General features: G+C 46.8%; 1 protein-coding gene across 1 annotated transcript in view; it reads right to left on the bottom strand.

Annotated features, from left to right (window-relative positions):
• The window catches only part of ELMO3 (engulfment and cell motility 3), a 30,023-nt gene extending 11,130 nt beyond the window's left edge, over positions 1 to 18,893 (bottom strand). The window contains exons 1-14 of the mRNA XM_063140939.1: positions 18,688 to 18,893; positions 17,324 to 17,437; positions 16,793 to 16,833; positions 15,634 to 15,706; positions 15,233 to 15,283; positions 12,711 to 12,880; positions 10,099 to 10,198; positions 9,102 to 9,253; positions 8,435 to 8,513; positions 7,483 to 7,533; positions 7,040 to 7,162; positions 5,245 to 5,376; positions 3,566 to 3,670; positions 939 to 1,047 (exon numbers count right to left, since the gene is read on the bottom strand). Coding sequence (XP_062997009.1) covers positions 939 to 1,047; positions 3,566 to 3,670; positions 5,245 to 5,376; positions 7,040 to 7,162; positions 7,483 to 7,533; positions 8,435 to 8,513; positions 9,102 to 9,253; positions 10,099 to 10,198; positions 12,711 to 12,880; positions 15,233 to 15,283; positions 15,634 to 15,706; positions 16,793 to 16,833; positions 17,324 to 17,401 — 1,264 coding nt within the window. The 5' untranslated portion in view covers positions 17,402 to 17,437; positions 18,688 to 18,893. The remainder of the gene's footprint in view (positions 1 to 938; positions 1,048 to 3,565; positions 3,671 to 5,244; positions 5,377 to 7,039; positions 7,163 to 7,482; positions 7,534 to 8,434; positions 8,514 to 9,101; positions 9,254 to 10,098; positions 10,199 to 12,710; positions 12,881 to 15,232; positions 15,284 to 15,633; positions 15,707 to 16,792; positions 16,834 to 17,323; positions 17,438 to 18,687) is intronic.
• Positions 18,894 to 19,921: the final 1,028 nt, after the last annotated feature.

Below are 19,921 nucleotides of genomic sequence, written 5' to 3'. Positions count from 1 at the left end.
AGTTTCATTGGTCAGATCTACACCAATCAGGATACAGCACTATGAAAGCGGTATGAAAGAAGTATATGGTATGTGTCAGTGGGCCCCAATGGTGTACTTCAATACTGCTATAAAGCAGTAGTGTGGCTCCTGCCTCTTATATACCATTTTTATAGTGCAATACCCTGCGTGGCGTAGATCTGGCCATTGTTTTTAATTGCTATTTTATTGTTACGTTTTTATCGCTTTTAATATTTTAACTGTTTTTATGAATTTTATTGTTGCAAGCCGCCTTGTGAGGGCTTCTGCCCTGAAAGGCGACCAAAAATTGTTTTAAATAAATAAATAACCATCCATGAAGAGGCTCCACGGGGATCAACTCTTCAAGATACCTCAGCCCCTTTCTCTCTTAGAAGTTCAGCGCCCTTGTAGAACAAGACAAGAGGGTCCTAAAGGCTGGGGTGGGGAGAATCCCATCTATCTTCACAAGGAGCAAAGATTAAAAATGCTCAACTCCATTTTCCACAACTGAACCATCTACTCTTCTCATCCCCGTCAAAGGCACTTGCCAGTCACAGATGTACCATGTTTTCTCTCACTCCTATTTTGTTGGCCTTGAGTGACACACCTAGGACTATCATCTACTACTCTGCTCTTCTCGACTTAGGGTATCAGTCCTGCAGGTATGTGAGCTTTACTGCATAGCACATCCTCAACTGCAGGGATACTCAACCTGGTGCCCTCCAAAGGTTTTTTACTACAACTCCCAGAAGCCCCAGCCAGCATAGCCAATGGTCAGGGAATATAGGAGCTGTAGGCCCAAACCTCGGGAGGGCACCAAGTCGCCTAGCCCTGCTCTACTGGCTCATAAAGGAGGCCTCCATGGCAAGCTGTGAATGAGAACAGTGGGACCACAATAGCAAAGCATTCTGGGTTGCAGAGAGGAAGGAAGTACTCACAAGGCTCCCCCACGTGAAGGATCTCACAGAGCATGAAGGCCAGCTGGATGCTACTCCGGGCGAACGGGCACTCGTGTTTATCTTCTCGGCTGCTGTTCTCAAGAATGAACTGAGAGAAAAGGGACATGGTCAAGAAGGCCTCCTCAACCCCGAAAGAGCCTCAGCAAGCAAGGTTCAGGGAGGCAGCACAGATGCTAGGCCAGGGGAAAGAGAGGCTTTCTTATAGGCCAAGCAGCAACATCCTAGAAGCACCCTGGTCCAGCCCATAGAGGTGGCATCGGAGGACTAGCAGGTAGGCATGGGACAGGGCTGGTCCAGCCATGAAGAAGCAAAAAACATTTGCTTCAGTCAGCAGATTCCAGAGAAGGTTGTCATTTTCCTGTTTTCCTCTCACAAGTTAAAACACACTCAAACAAACCTATGTTCTAACTCCCAGCACGGAAACGTCATTTTGACTTTCTGCACTTTCTTCTGTAGAAATATCCAGGGCCCAAGCTTTTGGAGGAGTTAAGGAACTGTTCGCCTGATCCCAGGTCAACTTTCATCCATCGAAAAGGCCTCAGGTAGGAGTTTAAAATGGCCATGTATGTGACATCAACATTGTCCTTCACCCCATCTTTTGTGCCTCAAATCTTTGCCTCTCTCACACAGCCCCAATAAATCTTTCTTAAGGGTGCTCCTTCAAAAACCAACACGTTTGGACATGGAGACTTCTAAAATTTGGCATCTGTACAGTAAAAAGAGCTATGTCCATAAACGAGATATTCCTTCCCTACCCTGGGCCCAGCTCTGGAGCCGTTTCATATTTGGTTTTCATTTCCACCAAATAAAAGTTATGCTGCTTGATTAATACCAAACACGTCTTCTGATTTTTTAGATCTCAATGTTATTTTTAGGAATGTTTAGAGATGCCCTTTACACTTTATACCACGAGGCAGCTAACACTGATGGAATTCTGGTAAAGGCATTTGTCACCAAACATGTAAAGCAGGACTTATTCAAAACCAAAATGGTGCCTCAGAAACTTATGGGGTTCAGCAGAATTAGAATTCAGTCACAGGAGGCTAGCAAGGAAAACAGGCCATAAAAGGCACAACAAGAATCCCATTTGTTCCCATAGGTACATTCTTAAACGGTTTGTGTCCTAATGGTCTATTCACTTCAAATGTATGAACCTCCCCAGCACTGAGGTCTTATTTTGGATTCCATCTTATAGGGAGATGACAGTGCCATCAACCAGGAGCAGGGCCTTTTTTGTTGCAGCCCCAAGGCTGTACAATTCCCTTCCAAAGGAACTCATCCCTGCTGGCTTTCCGCAAACTGATTTGTTCCAGTTCACCTTTGAAAACTGGCATTTTGACTGCTGTATCCCATGGCTACATTTGGCTAATTATGGCTAATTTTGCTATGGTGTTTTTCTTCTTGCCTGTTTTTAACCAAGTGTCATTTTAGTGAATTGGTAAAACGTTGAAATAGATCATGAACTGTGGTATGTAAATAATTTCAAATAAAGAAGAAAATAAAACGTCTTGATTCCAGTCCACATGGGAGGCAGAAGATTACAAGTGCGACCTGTGACAAAATGTGGTTCCTGTGAAGTGTTCCAGCGGTGTCCTTTTCACGATACTGCAATGCATTCAGTTCGCCCACCTTGCATTTGCCAGGACCCTCAGCATCCTGTGGCCACCAGGGGGAACTGTTGGCTCTAATGTCAGTGGAACTGTGAATCCATTCTGGGTTTCAGTTAGAACCGGCCAGAACGCTGAAGGAGTTCTCCAAGGGGCTGAATCCTAGCCCCAAAATGGACTCAGAGCCTTGGATAGCTCCTTTAGAGTCCTGGCTGGTTCTGACTGAAACCCAGAATGGATTCACAGCCCACCAAAATCGGAACCACCAGCCTCCATTGGTGGCCACTGAATAGGGTGACCATATGAAAAGGAGGACAGGGCTCCTGTATCTTTAACAGTTGTTGAGAAAAGGGAATTTCAGCAGGTGTCATTTGTATATATGGAGAACCTGGTGAAATTCCCTCTTCATCACAACAGTTAAAGCTGCAGGTTCTCTGCCCTCTTTTAAATCTGGTCACTCTAGTACAGCTCCTGCACCTTTAACTGTTGTGATGAAGAGGGAATTTCACCAGGTTCTCCATATACACAAATGACACCTGCTGAAATTCCCTTTTTCATACAACTGTTAAAGATACAGGAGCCCTGTCCTCCTTTCCATATGGTCACCCTACCACTGAATATCCTCAGTTCTCATTGGACTGGGTTGGGAGAGGGTGGAGTACTTAGTCTTTTCCCCCTGAATATTTCCTGGGGTATCTCCTGGGTTGTGCCATTTTGCCTGCATCAAGATCCACACTCGGAGAACGAGATTGCTATTAGAATGTAGAAAGATAATGCTGGGAATTTAAGCATTGCCATGTGAGGGGCAAAATATACACCATCTATCTGATAATCCTGCTTTCAAATAACAATCTCAGGCTCAAAAGCAAGGCATGATGGGAAGACCCAACTCTATTTGTTAATCCCAAAGCACCTGGTTGTTACAGCAGAAACCCAGGAAGCGGAAAGCAATCAGAAAAAAAGGAACCGCCTCCCAAGGAGAACAGGCCCTTCGGTTACCCTGCTGTAGGCACTTGGGAAGTGCCTGGAAAAATAGACCATGCTGTCCAGAGCAAGCAGTCCCGGAGGGATACGGTGCAAATCCATTGCAGGGTTGCTGTTATTCTGAAAAAGAAAGATATAGTGCAACTGTAGGACCTCTTGGACTCCGGGGAAAACAAAACAACAACCCTCAAACACACACACACACACAAAAAACACAAAACAAAAATACACAGTAGAGATGGCAGCATTTTGCAGTATGAAATCAGGCAAATCTATCTATCTGTTTTTGGGCATGTCTACACCATGCATCCTGGGATCATCCCTGCGCATCCAAATGACACACACGGGATCCCGGGAGCAGGCAGAGACAATCCCTCCATTTGCCTGGGATAATCCTTAGGTGTAGAAAGGGCCTCTATCTATCTATCTAAAATTATTTCTAGGTTGCCTTTAAAGATGAAACCCTAAATTTATTTGCCTATGCAACCCAACTACAGCTTTGATTTTTAAATATTTCTAGCCCCTAAGGTTACAAATACGTATTTAGAAATATAGGGAGTGCCTATTTAAGGCTCTAGAGCTCCTGTACCTGATGGCTGCCCACCCCTAGTAATTTTCCTTCCCTTATCCACTCCTCCCCCTCTGGCCTCTACCTTGATTTCTGAAAGGCGGGGGGACCAGAAAGAAAGAAAGAAAGAAAACCAAGGGGAAAACTTCTTAAACTCATTCAAATATTAGTTCAGAAAAACAACAACCAACGTATGCCAACAGAGGACATGTACAAAATAATATACAGATTTACACATATTGTATACAGTTGAAATATTTATTCCGAGAGAAAGCCGTGAAACGTATAATCTTCATTTCCATATTTGTAAGCCCATTTAGAGATACCAAAATCCCAAAGATTTGCACATTCGTTCCCTGCTTTTAAATCACTTTTTAAAAAGGGGCTAAATGAATGCGTGCAGTTACAAGAGAGCCGACGTTTTGCAAAATGTGGAATTAATCTGCAACACGTTCAAATGATCAGCATTTTTTGAGCTTTAAAGGTCCTGGTGGCAGCGAAAGAGAGTGTGTGTGAGAAAGGGTGATTCCTGCTTGAAGGTGAGAAAGGCCTCAGAGGAAGGGAATTCTCACTAGGAGGAGGGCCGAAACACCACACTACCCTTTCAACAAAAATCTTCGAATACTTGAGGCTCTCTTTTCTTGTAGCCCATCATATTGGTTTGGGTCCAGGCTACCTGCGGGATCGCCTTCTCCCATACAATCCGCCCCGCACACTCAGGTCCTCTGGGGAGAACTTACTTCAGTCACCCAAAACTGTTACCCAGAGGACTTTTTCTTCTGTCACCCGCAGACTGTGGAATGGCCTGCCAGAGGAGAATTGTCAACTTAACTCTCTTTCTCTCTGAATTTAAGCCCGCTTTAAAGACTAGCCTTTTCCGGCAGGCCTACCCAGATGAATTTGAAACCTAACGATTTTTAAAGATGTGTTGATTGTTGTTTTGTATTGGTTTTACATGCTCTTTTAATTCATTTTATGTATTTGATTTATACTGTATTGTTGTAACTAATGTTGTTCCCCGCCTCGATCAAAAGGGAGAGGCAGGTAAGAAATAAATAAATAAATTATTATTATTATTATTATTATTATTATTATTATTATTATTATTATTCTCCATGACACTCACCACAAAGCCTAGCTTGCGGAACTCCTTGGCGCAAAGGGAGTGTCGACGCTCCGTATTCGAGCTGCCGGTGGAGGATTCATTCTCGGACACAAAGGCCGCGTGCCGCAGCGACTGAAGGAGCTCTCTCTGTTCCTGAGCACAGAATATAACCGAGGTTAAACCGATTCACTGGAGAGGAAGGGGGCTGAACCCAAGACCTTCTCCATGCTTAAACCAGTCTTATAGTTAAGCCCCTGTCTGGTCACCACTGGCGACAAAGCTACTGCATGCAGGCGAGTGAGCAGGCCGGCACAGGAGGGACAGAGTGTTTCAATCCTCTTCCGCACCCAGCAGTGAAACGCGGTGAGCTGCCAGAGGAGAGACAGAGCGCTCCATCTTTCCTCTGCCAGCCCTCAGCAAGCAAGTATAGCAGGTTTATTTATAACCTACATTCTCTGGCACTTCGGCTGCTCTTGTCCAACCGTGACGAACACACAGGACAATTCAAGGTCAGCCCGAGGAAGAAACGGGGTCGGTGCTTGACAAAGCAAACACACTGAAAGATCACAAAGGAAAGAAACAAGTTCTCAGGACGCAAAATAGATTTATTGACAAGAAGCCCGACATGTTTCAACCTGTCCTTTATTTTAAGGCCTTCTTCAGAATTTTTGCAGAATTTCTTCCAGCAAAAGGATTGTCTCCAGTTATTTATATATTGGTGACTTTACTAATCTGTGAATAGCCAGTACATTGATACAGGAGACAATCTTTTCGCGGGAAGAAATTCTGCAGACACGTCCTTCTAATAACCCCCTGAAGAAGGCCTTAAAATCAAGGGCAGGCCGAAATGCGTCGGATTTCTCGTCAATCAATCTATTTTACATCCTGAGAAGTTGTTTCTCTCCTTTCTGACCTGCTTTGGATGTTCAACCCTTTCTGGTTCTTCTGGTCCTGACTGAATCAGAGTGGATTCACAGGGCCAGTGGACAATGAAGCTACCACCTTCCCCAAAGTCTGCAATCCTTGAACTCCCTACACACATACACACACACACAGTCATGTCTAACCCTGCTCCCCCTGGGTTGGAAGAAGGTGTTTCAGGTGATCAATCAGAATCAGACTCTGAAGTAGAGCAGTCAGCGCCAGAAACAGGCCAGCCTGTAGCAGTGGCGGAGGAAGCTCTCACTGGCTCTTCACCAGCTGGGAGTGAACCCTCTTCAGAGCTTATCTCCTCAAGGACAAACAATACACAGTCAGTGGGAAGTCAATATACTTCCGAGGGGAGAGCATGAAGAGGTTAGCCGATCCTAGAGTATGCCACAGACTAAAATGGGCAGAGCTAAAGGAAGGCGAGAGAAAGTCAGCTCGGCTGGCATCCCATCAGAAGCTGCCTCAGAACTAGTTTCTCAGAAGTTAACGTGTTTTGGGAAAAAGCTTTCCATTCCTCTTGAAAGGACGATTGTCTTGCTCAGTTTGCATAGTTTTACCTAGGGGAAAGTTCCTAGAGATTAGACTCTCTTCAGGTGGGAAGAGATGTTTATTGCTTGAATAAAGCTTTGTGGATTACTTAGCAGGCCTCGTTATTGTCTCCCAAGAAGGCAGGAGGTTTTGAGAAACATCACTCTCGCACACACAAATCTCTCCAGTCACTTCTTCATTCAGCTGAGGCAAGACCACATGCCTTATTCTACCTCAGCGATGCCACTCATAGCAGAGTGGGGAAAGGGCTGTAAACCGCCCAGACAGCTTTGGCGAATGGGCAGTACATAAGTGTAACGAAATAATTCACTAAACAAGTGAGGAAAAGGAAGCAGACCTGTGAGTAGGGGTCCATTGGGCTCCTCATCCTACGCTCCAGTAGGTTCAACGTGAGGGATTGCAGCACGTAGAGATAGTGGGCCATCTCGTCTCCAATGGGCTCTGAGGCGTGGACGATGTTCTACGGGAGACATCAGACAGGGACAGCTCATCCCCCCAGCCAGTCACCAGCACCGGCTCACCCTTGACCCCGATGTCCAACTGCCCCACGGAAGGGCTCAGCGAGGACAAGGTGTCCATCCGCCAAGGTGAAAGTGGAGCGGAAGAGAGCAAGGAAGGGAGCGAGAGAGGCACGGAAACAACAGGCCCTGCTAGAACGAGGAGACACAGAAGCTGGACGAGTCACTCAAAATGTTAGAAGCAGGAGCCCCTGAGGGAGCAAAGAAGCTAAAGATAAGAAAATGGCTGCCGTGGAGCCCTACGGACCACCTGCACACCCACCTTGTGGATAAATTGCCTGAGATTCTTCTCCCCCAGATAGTCCATCATGTCCTAGAAATGGAAAGGAGGCAGTCAGACAGCGCCAAGCCTATCACCCTATCTTCCTTTGATCTAAACTTTTTTGGGGGGTGAGGGGTTATCTTTTATCTTGAGGGGCAGTGTGGTGTAGTGGTAGGACTTGGACTTGGGAGTTCCGGGTTCTAATCCCCACTCAGCCATGAAGCTCACCGGGTGACTTTGAGCCAGCGGAGGCGGAACAATCTAAATGAGAAACGTGGGCCAGCTTTGACCAAGCTGAGGGAAATTATTTCGACACAGGCCGCTGCTGGGAAGGAAATGGGGCGAGGGAAATGTATACAGTCTATAAATTTAATTTTAACTTTGCTGTTTTAAGTTTGTATTTTAAATTTGTATTTCTGCACTGCTGCGGATTTTATCCCAGTTGTGCTTTTATATTTTATTTTATATGATGCCTTTTTTTTTACTATTTGTTTTATACTTTGAATGGTTTTAATTTTTGTGAACTTCCCAGGGAGCTTTGGCTATTGGGCGGTATAAAAATGAAATTAATTAATTAAATAAATAAATCCCCTGCCAAGGCCCAGTGGCCCCGAGTAAAGAAAAAGCTGACCCTCAGCTACACGCCATGTGATCAGCAAAAACATGTTGTCTGGCTCTTGTGCCCTACAGTGCCTGTGCAGTAGTCGCACAGCTGGAGCATCTGTTCTAGCTACAGGTCGGTTTGGGAGAAAACTGGGTCAGTGGGGATGAGGCTGTTCCATGCACACACAAATATTTGTTGTCACTATTGAAGATGGGGGGGGGGGGGCTCTACCATCTCCTACAGGAAGTAAACCCCTCCTCCTACAGCAAGACGCCTGGCTAAGGTTTCCCTCACCTCCTTCCCTCCCAGGTGCAGCCAAATGCAATGGATCCAAGAGCTGACCCTTACCCTCCTCTCTGGTTCGCTGGCATTGAGGAGCAGAGCAATCAGGAGAGCCATGGCTTTGAGCTGCAGCTGCCGATTCATCCTAGAAGAAAGAGCAGATGAGCAAAGGGGTTAGTGGCAGTCAAACGCCAGAGCGGACTGGATCTCACCACAGCCCCTCTGCCCCACACCAAGGGCCCTTAGTGTGACAACCCAATGGAACGTCCACTCGTAAAGGCAGTATCATTCCCTCTGTTTCTCAGAGATAGTGGAGAAATCTGCAACCAGGTTTCTATGAATCCAACTTGCAGGTTCTGCACCGGACCAGCTTTTTCCAAGTCATGCGGAACTACGAACCAGTTTTTAACTTTTAAGGGGGGATTTACACAGCTTCGCACTTGCGGCTGAAAGAGGTCCTGCACAGCTATTGCACAGAGTAAGAGCGTTGGTCCTTCTGCCATGCTGCAGGCAGCAGGCTGTGTTGTTAAGGAAGCATCATGTGAACATCCAACAAGCCCTGCTGGATTGGACCAACATTCCACCTGGTCCAGCCTCCTACCAGACCCCTCTGAGAAGGGATGGGGTGTACGTTGCTCTCTGCATCCAATCAATTAAACTGAGAAGGGTAGAGATAAAGGGTCAAAACAGCACCTGGGCGCAGGGCAGGTCCTCAGCCTTGGTTTGTGCTTACACTTGCAGAAGGACAATAAGGCGCTCCAGGGTCACTTGTTGCTTGACCAGCTCAAAGAGAGTGCGGCTGGTGGGCACCATGTTCTCCAAAATGGCCAACGAAATCTGCTGAATGGAGGCGTCCATCGGGATTACGTTGACATAGCTCACAATCTGCAGCCAGGCAAAAAGAAAAGAGAACACAGAAGAATAGGATCAGGAGGGACCAAAGCCCAACGCCCACTTAACATAAGAAAAGAAGATCCACGCTGGATCAGACCAAGGGTCCATCTAGTCCAGCAATCCGTCCACATAGTGGCCAAATAGCTGCCCACGGGAAACTGACAAGCACGACGTGAATGCAACTGTCGATCAAGAAACCACAAGCAATGGCACCCTCTCACCCATGTTCCCCAGCAACTGGTGTACATAGGCATACTGCCTCCGCTAATGGAGGTAGCGTGTAGCCATCAGCCAAAGATGTCTGCTTGAAGAAGGCTGCTTTAAGTATGCTCCAACAATTACCCTGACAAGGAAGTATGAGCAATTCTTTATCCCTTACAGAACATGCTAGAAATGGAAACCCCTCACACCTCTTTTCACAAGAAAAATGCACAGGTTCCCCTCTTTGTCACTTCCTGGAACATGCATGAGCCCACCATACACAGCAGTAGCTGATATTTTAGCAGGGCCGGCCCAAGACATTTTGCTGCCTGAGGTAGAGCAGCCAATTGTGTCTCCCCCACTGCCCGAGTCAAGGTGCATAGTGTTCAAAGTAAGCTGAATTGTTTGGTACATCATGAGGCAAAAAATGCCAGAAGTATCTCTCTCTGTCCATGGAAGTAGAAATACAACAACAACAAGGTAAATAACTAACAATTTAATGACACCCAAAATTTGCTGCCTCACTCGGCCTCATGGTAGGGCCGGCCTCGTATCTTAGAATGCACAAAGCTCAGCTAACCTCTCAGCTGAGACTGTCAGATCTCTTGGGCCCCTGCTTCCAAGGTAGCCCTTACCTTCTTGATGAAAGCCGGACTGAGAGTCTCCCAGGAAACGAAATCGTGCTCCATCAGCTCCACGAAGGCCTTCAGAGCATATGCTAGAACCTCCCCTATACTGGAGCAACAGACAGCAAACAGGGTAAGAGAGCCCCAGAAACATCACCCTGGAGGGGGCCAAAGTGCAGCTGGAACAGAGAGACCCAGAAACCAGAGGAAGGATGCAACAGAGGCACCTAGAAAGAGAAAAGGAAAGAGAAAGGAGAGAGGAAAAAAGGAAAGGAGAATGGGGGGCGGGGGGAGAGAGAAGGGGAGAGAGGGAAAGCAGTGAAGAAAAGAAGTTTCTGTATGAACTCACATTCCCAGAAAAGGCCAAGGAAGATTTCAGAAAGCACAAGCAGAAAGCGTACAATTTTCCTCAGAAAACCTCAATTTCCACCCCCAGAAACCCTGAATTTGGTAATTGGGATGTAGCGAGAAAATGTGTGCCTTTGCTTTAAAATGTACATCATTTACACAATTTATTCTGACCCGTATAAACAACCATTTCCCTTCGGGTATTATTACAGTTTGCTTCTCTCAATCTAATCCACCTCACAGGGTTCTTGTGGATAAAATGGGAGGGAGGGAGAGGACGATACATACACGCTGCTCCTCAGAGGTAGGAAGAGATTAAAATGTCTTTAAGGGATAAAATCCGGGTCTGGAGTGCATCACCTCCCTTGCAATGCTAAGCCACTGACGGTGGGAAACGTTTCCCCTGCTTTTGACGCCAGGGAAGGTGGTGGCCAAAATTGTGGACACTTTTTGAAATTTTCATGTTTTGCAACTTTGCATGCTTATAGAAAATGTTCTGTTTCACGAAATTCAAATGTTTATCTATCAATTGAAAGAGAATTTAATGCTGAATTCAATACAAAAAACAGAATGCAAATAGCTGCAGTACAAAAACAGTTATGCTTACTTTAGCCTAAAAACAAACACAGGTGTGATTGAGTGAAGAAGAGGATTTGAACTGCAAACCCTACTGGGCCAATCACAGTCCTTGTTCTGGGGACCAATCACATGGCAGAAGCTGCGATACATCATGTTTCAAGTCAGTTTTGCTGTTGGTTCTGTAACCGAAGCGCCATTGGAGATTGTGTGAATATTTGAAGTGTTTCTCAAATCAAAAGTGTACGTACGTACATCATAAATGGAGCAATGGCACCAAAGAAAAGCGTTGATTGGACACCCAGGAAAAGAAGCAGGATTGTTGTAGTACGTGAATCAGGTCTTTCAATTGATATATAAACATTTGAATTTCGTGAAACAGAACATTTTCTATAAGCATGCAAAGTTGCAAAACATTAACATTTCAAAAAGCGTCCACCATTTTGGCCACCACTGTATGCTACTTGCGCAGGGCTATGTCACGACGCAGGAGTCCAGCAATGACCCAAACACAGAGGCTGAGGGACCAGCAGTGCCGATGGAGGAGACCGCCAAGATGCAAGAGACCCCTGGGACTGAGACCCCTGAGCCAGGACCAGAGGCCGGGGCCAATATACTTGCCTCACATTCCACAGAGCCGGCGCACCAGTGTAGAAGAATCCCCGGCATGACCTCATGGAAAGATGCTGCCATATTAGGCTCAGCCCTGCACCTTTAAGGCCTCCCTCTTTTCAAGGAGGTGCGGAGCCTAAGAGGATGCCAAGGCATAAAAGGCTTCAGTCTGGTCCCAGATATTCTCAGAGAAAGTTGTTCAAAGGGAGCTCTCCTTGGTGCGGTGATGAAAGGCCTGCCTTGTCCAATAGCACCCTGTAGGCCAGGGATCCCCAGCCTTTTTGAACCTGTGAGCGCATCTGGGAATTTGAGGAACTGCTGGGGGCACCACCACAAAATGGCTTCCATGGGGCGTGTGGCTAGTCACTTAATGGCTGCCATGGGGCCTGGCTAATCAAAAGAGGTGGAGGGAGCAAAAAAGCGAGGCTAGAGGCTGGGAGGGAGGAGGAAATAGCAAGGGGAAGGGGGAGAGAAAGAGTGAGGGTAGAGGCTGGGTGGCTAGGAGGACAGATAAAGAGCTGGGAGAGAGAGAAATAGTGGCGCTAGAGGCTGGGAGTGGAGAGAAATTGCAAGAAAAATGGGTGAGTGGGGCAGAAAGAACAAGGCTAAGGGTTAGGAAGGGAGAGAAAGAGCGAGGAAAGGGTTGGGTGGAGAGGAAGATCAAGGCTAGCAGCTGGGAGTGAAGAGAGAGTTTGCAAAGGGGAAAGGCCTGCATGGATGGAAGAAGACCGGGAGGGGACAGGAAGCAATGCCCTCCATCACTTCCTGCTCGCTGACGAACAGATCAGCGGCAGGTTCAGGCCCACAAAGGAGAACCTGTCGCTCAAAGGTTTTTCAAGTTTTTGATTAAAAAGAAATTTTTGAAAGGTGGGGCAGGGAGCAGAGAACTTCACAGATGCTGCAGTCCCCACGGGACCCATGGAGGGGGGGGGCTGAAGGCTCTCCCCTTGGGGCCAGAAAACGTTAGCTAATCCCTCAGGAAGGCATTTTGCAGGAAAGAAGCAGCAGGCCCAGCCAGGTGCTTTATGTGAGGCGTTGGGGCCTCCAAAGAATCCTCCCCCCCACCCCCGCCCTCAGATACTCACTTATCATCCTCTTCCACAATGAGGAAGAGTTGGTTGAGTCCGTTCCTGCTAATGAACTCCTGGGCAAAGGCGACATCCCGGGAGAGGCCGGCCAGCTTCTTTAGAGAGTCGGTCTTCACGTCCACGTTGTTGCTTTGAATTCCACCGTGTAGCTTCGCCGCTTCTTGATCCTGCCAAGGGGAAATGTTTAGATACGCCTTTATACCAATCTCCAGTATTTGGAATCTTACCGTGTGCAATTCCGGTCAGCCCCATCTAAAAAAGGGGATTGTAGAGCTGGGTAAAGGTGCAGGAAAAGGATAATTGCACTCAATTTGATTTATTATTTATTTATTTATTACATTTTTATACCGCCGAATAGCCGAAGCTCTCTGGGCGGTTCACAAAAATCGATCCAAAGGGAGAGGCGGGTAAGATGATGATGATGATGATGATGATGATGATAGTAATAATAATAATAATAATAATAATAATAATAGAAAGGCTAAAATGTTTGTGGCTTTTTAATGGGGGAAGGGGGAACCAGCAACAGTGAAGGCGAAGTTGGAACAAATGATAGGAGTTTTATAAAAATGATGCCCAGTGTGGAGAAACTAGAGAAAGAAACGCCCAAATTACTGGTCACCCAATGACAGACAGCAGATTGGACTTCTTCCACAACGCCTCATTAACTTGTGGAATTCACTGTCACAGCATAGGGCAACTGCCAGTGGGGGCAATGAATCTGCTCTGGGTTTCAGTCAGAACTCTAAAGGAGCTCTACCCAAGGAGCTTTGCAAGAGCTTAAATCAACACTGGGAAGAAGGTAGTTTGGGATCTACTCATGATCTCTAGGTGATTCACAGCAGTTCTCCCAATACTTTAAACAACATCAACTAAAATTCTAAGTGGGGGAAAAGGTCTGCCGTAGCTGGCCTTGTGCTCTATGCTTATCTTTCAGCCTCAGTGTTCCACATCTGTAAAATAGGAATACTAATTGTGTGCTTTTGACAGGTCTTTGTTTATCTCTGCTGGCCAGTTTTAGAGACCTGTGTTAGAATCCCTGGACTCCGGCAACTCTCATGTCAATCTGTATATATCCCAATGTATGGTAGATACCACTGATGATAGATAATCAATTCTTCCTCTGACACCATTTTGTGTCTGGCTTTGGTTGGTAGACCCCAGTGGTCTAGTAAAAAGCAAAATAGATTCTGCTAGACTGAAATCTGCCTACTCCCTGGCTTAGTTTTAAAAGGAGACACTCAAATTCATTGGAAGACAGGTCTATGCAAATAACAATAATAATAATAATAATTTATTTCTTACCCGCCTCTGATTAGATCAAGGCAGGGAACAACAAGCATAAAATACTATGCAATGGACCCTGATACCCTCTGCGTTCAGAGGCAATATTTTTACATTTTTTAGTTAATAAAAAAGCACTAACATCTCAAAGATACCAGAGGCACAGAGGTTTACCACTACAAGCATAATAAAACATATAGAAAGGAAATAAAAGAAAAATCCCAGGGGGGGAAAACACATGTAAAAGAGCCAACCTTAATCCCACAAAGAATTTGGAAACAGAAGCCTCAGTAAAAAGCCTCATGTAAGAAGCCCTTTGCCTCCCCTGCTACTACCAAAACCATATACATTTTTAAAAATGCATTCTGTGAAATAGTTCAGTGGTACAAAAGTTTAATATTTGCACCCTGCTTTTTGGGAGGACAACCAAAGCGGCTTACAATAAAATCAGCGAAGGAAATTCATCAAATGATATGAAGACATCATAACATTTTTTTAAAAAAAGAACCAGCAAAAGTGAACACATTCAAACAGTAAAACAGACAGCAGTATGAAAGTAAAAAACTAAACGCTCGTCATAAAATTAACTCCGCCCTCCCCAAAAGATAGTGTTACTTTCTAACGCCTTTTCCCCTACTTTCTAATTCCTTATGAGACTAACCAGTAAGACCAAAAATGATGAGAATAAAAGGTGCGAAATCTGTCCGGAGCCATAAGCAAAAGACAAAAATAGAAAGTCAGAGAGTGTTGATCTAAACAGGAAATGGAGACAGAAGCTAGCTGCTATTCTTAATGGATTTTCTGTGGTTAAGAAAGTTGGAAGAAGTGATGGGAAAACATGGGAGGGTTACGAACAGAAGATGAAACTTGGACTCCCGTAAGATTCCACAAAGAAGGCAGGGCAATTGCAAAGTAAAAACAACGTGTAGCACCCTATATTAAGGCTACCAGCTTTCATGTCTCTCATTTTGGCTGAAGAGCCAGGTAAGCAAACCAACAGACAGTGCAAATGGACAAACGGAAGTTACTTGCCCACCACGTGGGAATTTGCTTCCACCCCTGTTCCTGAGGATGACAAAGCATCTAGTATGAAGCAAGGAGAACACCTAGTATGGAGAAAGGGGTGCAAAGATGGCCTTTTTTCGGATCTGGATTATATAGTTCAAATGTCAGGGCAAATGTGTGAAGGTGGACTTGGCAACCTTCTGGTCTTACAATTCTATGGCAGAACCTACCGGAGCAGTGGTCAGTTGCAGGATGCTTCCGTTCTTAATCTCGCCACGATTCTAGCAGATCAAGACAAGAAAATGATGACACGCTCAAAACCCTGCATCCAGCACAGCGCACAAAATCAGCCAAAAGGGAACAGCTTTTTAAAGAAGATTCTCTAGATCGGACTTGTAAATAAGCCCATAAAAGTTACTAGCCTGCAAAAACAACTCATAAATGAATACTTTGCTGGGAACTGGTGGGACAAAACTATATTTCTATGCTGAGCACAGAGGAAGGGCAGAGTGCTCCATCCCTCCTCTGCCAGCGCTCATTCACCTGCATGCAACTCCTGATCGCCTAAGGCGAGCAGGCGAGTGCTTAAAGTACAAGGATGGTCTAGATGATATACCAAACGTGCACTCACCGACTCCGTGATGTACGCTTGCTGGCCATCCACATATTGCAAAGCATAGCGGTCTGAATTATTCAGGTTCCACCTATATTAGAGTCAACCAATCAGAGGTCTGCCATGGCAGGAATCACAGAAGGCATCACCCTGCAGGCAACACGGTCAGGCCCAAAAGGCATAATCCCATCCCACAGTACAAGAAAGAGATTGGATGCCAAGAGTCTCTTGCTGGCAAGAGGCAGAATAAATTCTATACCGACCCTGTTCTTAATAAGCACCCTGCTCATGGTGCTTAAGCATTGTGAGCTAAACATTATGGCTCAGTGTGTTGGGTGAACCATGACTTAGCATGTCAGATAAACCATTCCTAACCATGATGGCTACATAACCATGGTTTAAACACACTCACTAACCATTTGCTGCAAAAGGGTTAGCAGCCTAAACATGGCTGATATGTTTTCTGAACAAGCCCATTGCCCATTCCTCCCAGAGTGCAGGACACGGAATAACGGGCTCAAGTTAAAGGAAGCCAGATTCCGGCTGGACATCAGGAAAAACTTCCTGACTGTTAGAGCAGTGCAACAATGGAATCAGCTACCTAGGGAGGTTGTGGGCTCTCCCACACTAGAGGCATTCAAGAGGCAGCTGGACAACCATCTGTCAGGGATGCTTTAGGGTGGATTCCTGCATTGAGCAGGGCGTTGGACTCGATGGCCTTGTAGGCCCCTTCCAACTCTGCTATTCTATGATTCTATGAAAACAAGGGAAGTCTGACCAAAGAGGGCCTTTTTAGGGCTACAACATTTAATTAATGAAAACCTTTTAATTCAACTAAAAGCTGCCCTGATTAATCTTAAGATGCATCCCACCACCTCTTAGAAGAGGGAATGCCTCTTCTAAATAGATGCCTGGTTATGACACTTGTGTGTATCATAGAAAACCAAAGAAAGCAAGCCATGGTGGCTACATAACCACGGTTTGAACACACTTGCTAACCGTTTGCTGCAAAAGGGTTAGGGGCCTAAACATGGCTTAACGTGTCATCTGAACAAACCCTATGAGAGATTCCTGCAAATATTTACTGGGTGCTACTTTCTATCTAGAAAAAAAGCCTTTGGAATGATCTCTGGGTTTCTCCGTTTCAAAGCGAAGGCAAAAAGTAAGAGTTACTCACGCATCGCAAACCTCTTTCACAACCGCAGACAACGGCTTGGCCTGTAATCAAAAGCAAACAGCATGCTGATACTTGGGGAGATGGCTTGAGAACATTCCACATTGGGAAGAAATGAAACCGATCATTTTCACTCCATAAGGCAGAGGTAGGAAACTTGAGGGATGGATTCCAATTTGTAAAAGCTGTGTGTGTATGCAGGGGGAGGTACATTCCAGTGGGTGGAGCCAAAGGCAAAGGGGTGTGGTTAAAACACAAAGAAGTCCAGTTCTTTTTATCTTAAAGGTCTTCCTGCCAGTAACTAAGCCTCAGGGAGAGGGATTTCAACCCTTTAGAAGGCCCAAAAGCTGGAAGCACATGGCCCTTTGGAGGGGTAGTTTTGGCCCCTGGGCCGGATGTTCCCAACCCATCCCTGATATAAGAGATCCAAATCTGACTGTGGTCCTACTTTCTAGGGAGTACGTCATGTAACAGTTAAGCCGGGCACCCATTCCTAGAACATGGCAGAGAATGGCAAGGATGCAAAGCACTCACCTGGTTGAGTTCTATGAGCTGGGGAATGGCACCCATCATCTGGACCGCGATTTTCACAACATCCTTGGAGGGCGGCATGGTCCCACCTCTCCCACTCCCACCTGCAGGCAGCTCCTGAAACAGAACAAGGAGGTAAGAAGACCACCCTAGCGTAGCCGGGGGACGGATCGCATGGAAGGAAGGCCACAAGAGCAATCCTCCCGTTTTATCGCTGGGATAAAACCGTAGCTTTCTAACATCATGTCCTGCAGCAACAGCTGCATAGGAAGCTGCTTTATAGCGAGTCAGACTTGTAGTCCATCTAGCTCAATACTGTCTACACTGATTGGCAGCAGCGGCTTTCCAGAGTTTCAGGCAGGAGTTTCTCCAGCCCTACCTGGACACACCAGGGACCAAACCTGTGACCTTCTGCATGCAACGTTGGTGCTCCACCACTCAGCCACAGCCTCTTTCTGACCTGTGCATCTGCAACATTTATGCAAGCATCATCGCCTGTCCTCCATGAGAGCGTGCAAGAAGCCAGAGAAAAGATGGAGCAAAGTCTGGGGTATTTATTCAATTTATATCCCTCCTTTCCACCTAAAAATTGGTGCTTCAGGCAGCTTGGAGAAATGTAGGTTTGGAGTTATAGTCTTTTTTCCCCTTCTTTTTTTTTTGCACTCTGGGCAACACCTGTCAGGCAAAAGCAGTGCTGATTGCATTTCCAATGTGCTATTTGTGGGGGTAAAGCGACAGAATGAGCTAATAAAGAAACAATCCTTTGCTTAGGGCTTTGGTTGTGCTTTTATATTGCATTTTATACTACGCTTTTATACTGTTTGTTTTAAATTTTGAATGGTTTATATGGTTTTAATTTTTGTAAACTGCCCAGAGAGCTTCGGCTATTGGGCGGTATAGAAATGCGATCAATAAATAAATATCCTGACGGAAACCACCAGGAGTTTGCATTTCTATCCCTCCATTTTTTCATGCATATTCAACAACTTGGCAGAAACAAAACCAAAAAAACCTTACTACTCTTAGCCCAGCCAACCTTACAGGGTTGTCATGAGGATAAAAGGAGAGAAAGCCTTTTTTTTTTAATGGCTAATAATGTATTGCATCAAATTGATACCACGGAATTAGCCAGGAATATTATTTGGTTTGATTTTAGGTCATAGGGAAGAAACATTCCCCAGCTGCTCCAGGGAAGAAATCCCTCTTTTTGAAACTTTGGACGGGAGACGCTCTACTCTGTTCCGGCCAAAATTCTGCTCCGGTTCGGCTGCATTCAACTCCCCAAATTATCTCTTTCTCCCTGGTCTCTCCCCACCCACCCCCCGCGCCCCGTAACCCTCGTTCGTCGTTCCAGGGGGGCTCCTCACCCTCTTCGATCCGGCTGCCTCGGTGCGACCCCCCTCTCCAAAACGAGGGGCGGAGATAGATCGGCGCTGCAGGCGAGTGGAAGGGCGGCGGCGGCGGCCCGAAAGAAGGCACGCAGCCCACGCGGGGAAGAAGCGCTCAGCACCCGGGCAGCATGAGTCCCGGCTCGGCCGCCGCCGCGCTTCTGCAAGCCGTCGGCCTTCTTGGAGGATAAGATCCGGGCGCTCGCTGCGTTGGGCGTCCTCCTCCTCCTCCTGCGGAGCCCTCGGTAGTTCCGGGGCGGTGGCTCGGCTCGGCTCTCCCTCCACCCCCCTCACCGCGAAGGGTGCAGAGGCGGAAGACGAGCGTCCCCGCCTCTGGGGAGGGCCAGGAAGGCCGGATCCACCCAGCGCTGGTCTGTGCGCCTTCGGCCGGCGCCGCGCCGCCCATCACCGTGCCCTCAGGCCTGGGAAGCCCGTCGGCTCGGCTCCTTTCCTCTCCAACGCCCTCGCTCGCCTCGAAGCGGGACGGTGCTGGGTCCCTCCGACGGCAGCTGGCGCCAGGGGTCGCGCTTCGCCCCCGACCCACAAAGGGTCCCGGGGCGCTGAGTTTGTGGGCGTTCAACGGGGCACGGGAGGCTAGCTACAAAACCGAAACGGCGCAGGCGGCGAGCGTTCCGCGTAATGGGCGACTTGCCCACGGTCACCATGCTTCTTCTTCCTAGGCGAGGCCTGCTGCCGGGGTGCTGTTTTTCAGGGGTGGGGAACCGGAGGCGCTCTGGAAGGTGCTGGACTCCAAACCCCATTAGCCTCAGCCAGTCTAGCCAATGGTCAGGGGTGATAGGAGTGGGAGTCCAAGGCCATGTGATTATCTGTAGCAATGCCACAAACGAGAAGGATCTTGGAATTGTTGTAGATCACAAGCTGAATATGAGCCAACAGTGCGATATGGCTGCAAGAAAGGTCAATGCTATTTTGGGCTGCATTAATAGAAGTATAGCTTCCAAATCACGTGAGGTCCTGGTTCCTCTCTATTCGGCCCTGGTTAGGCCTCATCTAGAGTATTGCGTCCAGTTCTGGGCTCCACAATTCAAGAAGCTGGAGCGTGTTCAGAGGAGGGCAACCAGGATGATCAGGGGTCTGGATACAAAGCCCTATGAAGAGAGACTGAAAGAACTGGGCATGTTTAGCCTAGAGAAGAGAAGATTGAGGGGAGACATGATAGCGCTCTTCAAATACTTAAAAGGTTGTCACACAG

The sequence above is a fragment of the Elgaria multicarinata genome, chromosome 14 (genome assembly GCF_023053635.1).
Source record: "Elgaria multicarinata webbii isolate HBS135686 ecotype San Diego chromosome 14, rElgMul1.1.pri, whole genome shotgun sequence".
NCBI classification, from domain to species: Eukaryota; Metazoa; Chordata; class Lepidosauria; order Squamata; family Anguidae; genus Elgaria; species Elgaria multicarinata.
The sequence above is the reverse complement of the archived record's forward strand: the minus strand, read 5'-3'. Positions and strand labels throughout refer to the sequence as shown.